The sequence below is a fragment of the Rattus rattus genome, chromosome 5, assembly GCF_011064425.1.
Source record: "Rattus rattus isolate New Zealand chromosome 5, Rrattus_CSIRO_v1, whole genome shotgun sequence".
In the NCBI taxonomy this organism is placed as follows: domain Eukaryota; kingdom Metazoa; phylum Chordata; class Mammalia; order Rodentia; family Muridae; genus Rattus; species Rattus rattus.
In genome coordinates this window covers 150,068,912-150,078,509 of record NC_046158.1, presented here as the reverse complement: position 1 = coordinate 150,078,509, position 9,598 = coordinate 150,068,912, and the positions used below count along the sequence as shown (strand labels likewise).

The following is a 9,598-nucleotide window of genomic DNA, read 5'->3' as shown; positions in this document are numbered from 1 at the left end:
TACAGTGGAGAAGACCAGGATGGAAAGCTTTTTTTTTTTTTAAAAAGAATAATATATATATATATATATATATATATATTCTTCCGACCAACGGACCGTCAGGCTAGAACCCAGTCTCCCTTCCCATCTATCAGACTGTCTTGTTTGTGGCTTTTTGAGACAGGGTTTCGCTCTGTACCAGGCACTTACCGTGTAGACAAGGCTAGCCTTGAATTCTCCATGATCCTCCTGCCTCAGCTTCTCAAGTGCTAGGAATACAGACAGGTTCAGGTGCTTAGCCCTGCTTGGCAATGCTACCTTAGACAGGCGCTTTGTCTCTGCTTGGCTCTGGTCAGCCCTAAGATGAGAATCAAAATGCCTCTGTGAGAAGACGGATGTGGAGAATAAATGAAAACAGGGCCTTTGCTTACCACAGCACTGGGAGAGCAAACTGGAAGTCACTCAGTCACACCGGGAACCAGTGCTGGGCACAGGACACTGATCCAGCCTAAGTCTGCCTTTCTATCCTATGGTGAATCCAGAATGGATGTTTACAACTCTAAGTTCCAGTTAAGTTTCTCCAGGGAAGGCAATCCCATCCTTCACATATACTTGAAGGAGCCCATGCACCAGAACCATCACTCAATGCTCACCCAGGGCAGTCTGAACATACCCCAGAAATTTCACCTGGATGACTTCAGTGAGGAAGATTCTTTATTCTGTTAAACAAGTTTTTAAATTTATTTGTATGAAGGTTTTGTATGCATGTATGTACGGTAGTATGGTATCACTTGTATACCCTGTGCCCTTGAAGATCAGAAGAGAGCCTAGAACTGGAGTTAGAGTGGTTATGAGCCACCATCAAGCCCCAAGGAAGATTTTCTCTTTTTGTTGTTTTTTTGTTTTGAGACATTGTGTAACTGGCTGTCCCGGAACTCACTATGTAGACCAGGCTAGCCTGGAACTCAAGGGACCCCTTGTTTCTGTCTGGAGAGTAAAGAGTTTAAAGTCAAGTGCCACCACATCCGGTCAGGATTTTCTTGATACTGCGGAAAGACAGAAAACTAGCACATGTCCCATTGGTTCCTCCTGCCGGGGTAAAAATCCCATGGACTTTCCAAAGTTTCGGGAGAGCAGGGTGGGCAGCTGGGTGTTGACACTTGTCCAAAACTCGGTAGACTGAGGAAGGCAGATCCGGAGCTGGAGGCTGGCCTGGGCTACGTAGTGAATTCCAGGCCAGCTCGGGCTACCGAGTGATTCACTGTCTAAAACAAACACTCTGCTTGCTGGGATGTGGCCCGAATGCGTCCTTGCATGCATGGAGCGCTGGTTTATCTCCTTCCCCCACCCCCCGCAATGCATGTCTGTGATTCCAAGATGTGGGAGGTGGAGGCAGGAGGATCATCCTTTGCCTGACGGCAAATAAGAGGTTATCTTTGGCCTGACAGCAAGTGGGAGGCCAGCCTGGAATAGCGTGACCCTGAGTTAAAAATAAAGAGCGGAGCCCGAAGTGATGGGACACACCTTTAATCTCAGAACTCGGAAAAGAGGCAGCCGGATTTATGAATTCGAGGCTGATATTGGTCTACAGAGCAAGTTTGAGGACATCCAGGGCTACGAAGAGAAACCCTGTCTCGAAAAACCAAGTCAAAAGAAGTAAATGAATAAATAAAAGAAAAACAGATAGAACGGGACAGGAAACGCCGCTCCCACTCAACCGCCCAGTTCGAGGCCACGCCCTCGCGGCCTGACTCAAACGGCTGGCTCGGGGCTCGAAATCAAGATACGCCCCCAGCCCCGCCTTGGCCCACGCGTCCTAGGCGCGCCGCCGGGGGTCGCTTGGGCAACGGGCGCGCGCCGGCCGGAGTGGGGAACCCGGGAAGCCGCACGCGGCGCGCGCAGCAGGTCACCTCCTCCGGCTCAGGCCTTTTCCACTAAGCCCCGCCCCCGCCCCGCCCCCGCGGAAGTGCCGGCAAGCCTCTTCGCTTTCTGACTGGTCCTCTGGTGCAGAGGGCGGAGCTCGCGGTGAGGCGGGGGTGCGTACTTCCGGCTGCCGGCTTGACATGCAGAAGCCGCTGCTGGGGAGGTTGGGGCTGAGGTGGTGGCGGGCGACGGGCCTCGAGACGCGGAGCGACGCGGCCTAGCGCGGCGGACGGCCGAGGGAACTCGGGCAGCCGTCCCGTCCCGCCATGGAAATGGAGAAGGAATTCGAGCAGATCGACAAGGCTGGGAACTGGGCGGCTATTTACCAGGTGCGGAGCCGGGGACCCCTAGGCCGCGCCGTCTCCTCGACCCTCCCGGTTTAGGGGACCCCTGTCGCGCGTCCTCGCCGCCCTAGACCCCACTTGGGGCTCGCGGCCCTTGCGACACCCCCACTCTCCAATATCTCACCGCGGTCCGTGTCTTCTCCGAGCTCCCCCAACCCGACCCCAACATGGCCCAGCCACCCTTTGTCCCCACTAGTCCACACCCCTGCCGCTTCCTTGTCTGGACCGGACCACCTCAGGTCCTCTTCCTTTGTCTCCTGGGGAGGAGGGTGGGCTCGCCGACACCCCCCGCCCGCGCACATTTCACTTCCTCAGACCTCGGTGTGCGGTCGTGGAGGCCCCTGGATGACAGCCCCCTTACTCCTTCCTGCCCATTCATTTGTTAGACGTGAGCTGGAGAGTCTGTTCGGTGCTAGGCGTTGGAGATGGTGTGTGTTAAACGCCACCGTAGACCTACCCTACCTCCCAGAGAGGCTTGTAGTCACACAGACACTCAAATACTGATCATTGCAGCTGGTGACAAGTGTTGAGAAGAGAAAAACCCGTTCCGGTGGAGGGTCTGCTGCCTTGTCGAGGGGATCACGGCGGGGCTGCTAGGGAAGGAGACTTGCTCTTTGAATAGAGCAAGGAGTGGCAAGCCAGGAGGGTAGGGGACACGAAGGGCACACAGAACCCATTCCTATAGCTGCCTGACCCTCTCTAAATGGCCTCTTTCCTTGTCGTTTATCCTTTGATCGTGGGCTGAGATGGTTTCTATTTTCTGAGATCCGGTCCACTTAAGAGGTTCTGGGGGTTCATAAATAAAGTATTATGAAAGTAGGGTTTTCCCTCCTCTATGTATGAAACAGCGAATTGAAAACGCAAAGATGTCTTTACAAGCAGCTAAGTCCTCTAAAGAAAATAAGTCTTCTGATTAAATGTCAGTGCGGGGGTTGTGAGGATTAACCAAAACCACACTCGCCAGGCATCTTAAATAAGCATGTGCAAAGTAGATCCTGTTCCTTGTGTAAAGAGAGCAGGCTGTTTATTCTGCTTTCAGCTTATGGGTTCAAAAGACAGCGGGTGAGACCCATCAGCTGGAGAATTGAAATCTATTTTGAGCTTCACTTAGGAAAGTAGAAAGCCTCAGGCTGTTGTTTGGTGTTCTTGACTGACAAAACCTTTTTTGGGGTGGCCTTGATTTCCAGATTCCTTGACTGAGTTCTTTTTACTCGGGCCTTGATGTGCGTCAGCTTTCTGGGGGCTGATATTTATAGCTAGTGTAATCTGTGTAAGTAGATAGATCAATAGTAACGTTTGTACTGCACGTCTAGCCTTTGAATTGGCTGGACAGATTCCACTAAGGAGTCAGATCTGTGGGCAGATTTTCCATATCAGATTAAATGCAAGTGGGTCCCAGAGTAACAACAGCACATGAAGACTGTCGTGTAAGCCACTCCGAAGTGTGGAGGTGGTAGGTTAAATAGACCATCCCAAGTGGAGACAGTTGAATCTTTAATGCTGAAACAGACGATTTGGGAACAAATTTGCATCATAAATAAGTTATGGTAGAATGTTTTTTGTTTTGTTTTGTTTTGCTTTGTTTTGTTTTTTTTACGATGTTAGGTCAGAGTGGCCTGCCCTGACATCTAAGCCTTGTTAAAGTTGTGTTAAGATTGTTGTTGGCGCAGAGCGGGCTGGCTTTGAAATCTGTTTTCTTCGTTCTTCTCCAATTTCTCCTCCACACTTAAGCCCCACAAGTTAAGTAGGATGTCAGGGTCTGCACAGCCTAGTCACAAGTGCTTGCACCTTGGGCTTTCCTAGTGTGGGTATTTTATGTTCTCTCTCTCTCTCTCCTTTTTGTTTTTTGGAGATGGTTTCTCTGTGTAGCCCTGGCAGTTCTGGAACTTGCTCTGTAGCCCAGGCTGACTTTGAACTCATGGAGATCCTCTTGCCTCTGTTTCTGGAGTGCCACCATAGTTTCTAAGACAGTTATGGAAGTACTTCCCTTGTTTTACATTTTAAAAGTAGCCTTTTGTCTTACAACTGTGACCTTTTTGTTGTTATTGTTTTATTTTGTCTTTTAGTTTTTGCTCAAGACAGGGTTTCTCTATGTAACAGTTCTTGGCTGTTTTGGAGTTTTTGCAGACCAGGTTGGCCTCAGACTCAGAAATCTGCCCGACTGCCTCCAGAGTGCTAGGATCAAAGATGTGTGTCACCACACTGGCTTCAGTTGTGCCACTTTTTAAAACCAGCATTTGAATGACCTTGGCTGAATCTGAAGCTAGTTTTCTAAGATAAAGGCTAGTTTATCCAAGCCTTTGTCGTTGTTTTTGTTTTTTGAGTTCAAAGAAATGTGTTTACAATTGGTGGAAAATAAAAGTTTTTATAAATAAATGTTTGACAATGTGTCATAGTGGGCAGCATTATCACAAGTCCTGTTTGGGCTTGTCATCTGAGAGCACGCGGCTTTGCTGACAGCTGCGCAAGGAAGCGGCAGAATCATTTCCGTATTCTAATTTATTTTCTACTGAGACCTACAAGGTCTGTCTACAAACTCTGAAACAAATGGGCAAAAGAACAAAAGGTGAAGCGGACGCTTGAGTGCAGGGGGAAGGTGGCAGCTTAAGAAGAAATATCTCCAAGCAGCACACCTTCTGGGAGGAAGCCGGAGTTTTTTAATCTCTATGTTAACAGGTGGCTGATGAGTCAGATTTGTTTGCCTATGGAGATGGCTGTGAGAATGGCTTTCTCTCCTTTAGCATTTGCAAAGGAGTGGTAAGACTGCAGGAGCGATTTAGAGGGCTGGCCGGAAAGGAGACTGGCTTCACTAGCCCAGGGAGAGCACTTGCTTGACCAGATGGAAGCTGTGCCTAGAGACACTGCCTCCTTCAGTAGTGGAAGGGGGTGCTTGTTCATGAGGTCCCGCTCTTGCTCTTAATGTTCAGTTCTTTGATTGTGCCTCTTTCAGTGAGCGATCTCAGGTAATGAGGATCTCCCACCCCAGTAGCTCCTGACTTGAAGGAAAGACAGTTCTGCTGTCGATGGCTCTTGTAGCAGATATGGGTTATAGCCGCCTTCATTCTGAAGTAGAACCCAGTGAGGGATTGAGTTAAAGTCCTGTTAAGTCAGCAGTGCCCTAAAATCCCTTACTAGTATAGAGAATTGACACTGCCATGCTCCAAGATATGCTTACAGTATTTAGAAACCACTGCTTCAAAGCAGGGAAAACTATATTTTGTGCAGAAGACATCAAGACACCATGACTCATTTCGATGGGTGGGGGTGGGAGTATATAATGTGGAGATTGGGACGTTCTCATCTTGAGTGACCCTTGAGATTTAAATGTTCTTGCTTGCCCTGGTTTGCATGAACTAAATTTAGGCTTCTGCTGGGCACTTTGAAGAGGTGTGAAGGCCTTTGAAATTGTCTGGGCTGGTAGGAAATTAACAGGGAGTTTCAGCAGAGCCAAGAAGAGCTGCACCCCTTGTTTGCTGTCCCAGCATATATTTACAGTAGCTGGGCTTTCTGGGAGTAAGGGGGACCCATTTGGACCAGGACCGTACATCAACTTGAGATAGTGGGAGAATAGGGAAAACAAAATGGTTTCCTGGTTTTCAGCTACCAGGTCCTCTGCTGGGCGTCTGTCCTGCCTGCTACCTTTACATTTTAGTAGGAACCGCAGGGCCTGGTATTTATTGAGCAATGGAGTTAATTGCTGGTGTGTTGAGATTGAAATAAATGAAGTTCCCTGTAGAGGCCTTTTGGATGGTAATCTACTGAGATTGAGTTTCCTCACTGTCTTTCTCTTGGTGGCACTGGAATAGTACCCAGGGCCTAGGCAAGCACTGTAGCGTGGGACTACCTCCCTGGCCTTTGTTTGTTTGTTTGCTTGCTTGCTTGCTGGCTTTTGTTTGTTTGTTTTGTGTCACATCTTGCTGTGTGGCCCAGTCTAGGCTCCCTTCTACTGCTGTGCCTTGCTCTCTCACTGGCCTGAGCCCTGCCCTGCCACCCCCCCTCCCCTTTTTCCCTTTTCTAGTCTCTTCAGAAGAATTCTTTAGGCAGTGTCTTCCATGTTGGGCTTGTGTTCATAAACGCTTTGAGGCCTACCTGAGCGCATGTGTATGCTGCTTGCCGCAGACCTCTTCTTCATCTGGTGTTGATGTTAACTCAACCCAGCAGCAGCCAATACTGGCACCAAGGCTGGGCATGTTCCAGAAACCTGGAATCCTACCCGCGTCATTGCTTCTAGGATGATCTCTGCACTTGCAGTGCCCTGAGTGGGTTTTGAGTAGGTAAGAGTGCTTGGCTTTGCCTTGCTCTGAGAGTCCCTCCCCCTTCTTTCTTTGCTTGGTCACCGTATCATCCACCTCAGTGGTCCAAGTGCTCACTAAGCCTGCGCTTATTTGTTGATACCGCAGAGTTGCCAAACTGCATGCCCTTATTTTATTGTGTGCCCCGTCTGTGCGTGCATGTGCACCTGTGTGCATACCTGTAGGTGTGCCCCTCTGTGTGTGCATGTGCACCTGTGTGCATACCTGTAGGTGTGCCCCATCTGTGCGTGCATGTGCACCTGTGTGCATACCTGTAGGTGTGCCCCATCTGTGCGTGCATGTGCACCTGTGTGCATACCTGTAGGTGTGCCCCGCCTGTGCGTGCATGTGCACCTGTGTGTATACCTGTAGGTGTGCCCCGTCTGTGCGTGCATGTGCACCTGTGTGCATACCTGTAGGTGTGCCCCTCTGTGTGTGCATGTGCACCTGTGTGCATACCTGTAGGTGTGCCCCTCTGTGTGTGCATGTGCACCTGTGTGTATACCTGTAGGTATGCCCCGTCTGTGCGTGCATGTGCACCTGTGCACTGGGTGTTGGTCTTCCATGTCTCTCATCTTGTTCATAACAGGATGTCTGTGTCACTGCTGCTATGCCAGGATGTCTGGCTCATGGGCATCCAGGGATTCTCCTGTCTCCCATTTCATACAGCAGTACCGGGGTTATAGATAGGCCTCCGAGTCCAGCTTTATGTTGGCTCTAGGGGTCCTCACACTTGTATAGCAAGCACTTTAACCACTGAGCCATCTTCCCAGCTCATGCTGGTTACTTCCTAATCTGCTTGGTCAGGCTTCCCCTCCCCAGCCCCACCCCCCAAACCTTTCAGTTTATTGCTAATGTTCTTTTCCCCCCTCCAAGACAAGGTTTCTCTGTGTAGCTCTGGTTGCTTCTACTTCCCAAGTGTTAGGATTAAAGGTGTGTGCTGCCACCACCACCCAGCTTTGCTTTTAACAGTAGCTATGGGCCTTTCACTTCTGTGTGACTACTCCCCTACCCCCTACCCTGAGACAAGGTCTCTTTGTTTAGCCCTGACTACCTTGGAACTAGCTCTGTAGACCAGGCTGGCCACTAACTCACAGATCCACGTATCTCTGTCTCTTGAGTACTGAGATTAAAGATGTTCTCTGACACCACCCATCACCATTGAGTCTGGATCTTATGGGGTGTTCTGCAAACATTAAAATAGACACACATGGTTTTAGTGCACACTTTTAATCCCAGCACTTGGTAGGCAGAGGCAGGTGGATCTTTAGCCATCCTGGTTCAAGGCCATCTTGGTCAACAGAGGAGTTTCAGAACAACCAAGGCTCTCAATAAATAAAACAAACCCCAAGATCTAGCCCTGGTGGTGTCTTCGTTCTCCTGCAGTGCCCAGGAAGGTTCCTTCCTGCACTGTCAATCACACGCTTAGCTAGCATGCCAGTCCAGCTTGTACCTTGCAGCTCAAATGTGTGCCTCCTTTCATGGAACTTCGTCCTGGGTCTTGGGCACTACCTGGTGTTGCCCTGTGCTTGTTAGAACTGCCTCTCTGTATCTTGGTCCATTCCAGAGCCCACATGTCCTGTGGTCACTATGGCATCCACCTGGCACAAAGTAAGTATTCTCACTAGTGTGGCATGGACATGGCTGTCTAAAGATTTAACGGCTATGGTCCCCTGTACCAAGCTCATGATGGAGTCAGGAAAGTTTGTGCACAGAGGGCCCAACAGTAGGGTTCCTGTGGTGGGAAGCCCTGTAGTTGATCCCTGATCCAAAGAAGTAGCTCGGTGTTGCCTTCCCGTGGCTTCTGAGAAACTGCTGAGTGTGCTGTAAGACCTGCTGTGTCTGCCCACCTCATAGAAGTTTTAGTGTGAGTGTTCCCTCTTTGCGACAGGCTCGGTTGACAGCTTTGTGGCACCATAGCTTTCTCTCCAGGCCTAGTGAGCTCCTCTGATGTAGCCACTCTTGACCTCTTTAACCTTGGGAAATAAGACATGCTTCTCTGTCAGTCAATAACCTTACCAAGTTTTGTATTCCTCAAAGTCCACTTAGTAAAGGCAAGCATTGTGTAGCCTTTAACTAGACTGTCCAGTGTCAGGAGGGGAGTGTAATCTGCTCTTTGGTGCTCGTACTGTTTGGCTTTGTATCACAATCTCAGCTAGTGCTAGATGGCTCGCATCTTTCTGCCTCACTTCCCCACTCCCCTCTTTTCTCATTCCTTTTGTAAAATGGTTCTGAATTGACTAAGCTCACCTCCAGTAATAAAAGTTCATACTGTTCTCGAAGCAACCCTTGTAAACTGCAAGGGTCTGCACAGGTCATGTGCTTAGGCTCAAAAATTGGTAGGTCTGCTAGTGTGGCTAGAAGCTTGAAGAGTTGGGTAATTTTTTTTTTCCCTCAAGGGACATTCAAGGTTCTTACTAAGAGGGCTTCCTGGAGTGAGTGACGTGGGAAAATGAGTATCTTACCACAGTTAGACACCCCTCCTCGAGACAGTGCTTGGGTGATTTTCCTGTAAAAACAGAGGAACTGACTCTTGAGAGTTCACAAAAGCGGGATTCAAGGGGGGTGGGGGGCAGCTGCCCTTAGGTTGTAATGTTAGCAGGAACCCACATCTGCTCTCAACTTCATTTGAATAAGATGAGAGCTGATACATCTGCTGGCCTCAGAGAAAAGTACCTAAGTCCCCAGAGCTGGACAGAGCCATTCACTTTGGAGACACTCCCACTCCCCAGCCTTCCTTTCTCAGCAGCTTTTCTTTTCAGACAAGATCATAGGCATCCCGGGCTGGCTAAGTATCAAGAATAACCTTGAACCTTTACCTTCAAGTCCACAGCACTATTACAAGGGTGAGCCGCAGTGCTGGGTTTATGTGTATGGGGTAGGTATGAATCGCAGACCCTCTAGGCAAGCACTCTGCCAACTGAGCTGCCCACGTCCCCCACCCCACTCCTCAGTCCCTTTACTTTTTGACACAGGTTTTCACCATTGTGCGCAGGCTGCCCTAAGCTCACAATCCTCCTGCTTCAGTTTCCAAATTCCTGAGACTTCAGTCATATTCCA

General features: G+C 49.5%; 1 protein-coding gene across 2 annotated transcripts in view; it reads left to right on the top strand.

Annotated features, from left to right (window-relative positions):
• The first annotated feature begins 2,023 nt into the window (after positions 1–2,023).
• The window catches only part of Ptpn1 (protein tyrosine phosphatase non-receptor type 1), a 47,607-nt gene continuing 40,032 nt past the window's right edge, over positions 2,024–9,598 (top strand). For both annotated transcript variants that reach the window (XM_032904749.1, XM_032904750.1), the window contains exon 1: positions 2,024–2,231. In XM_032904749.1, coding sequence (XP_032760640.1) covers positions 2,169–2,231 — 63 coding nt within the window. In that variant the 5' untranslated portion in view covers positions 2,024–2,168. The remainder of the gene's footprint in view (positions 2,232–9,598) is intronic.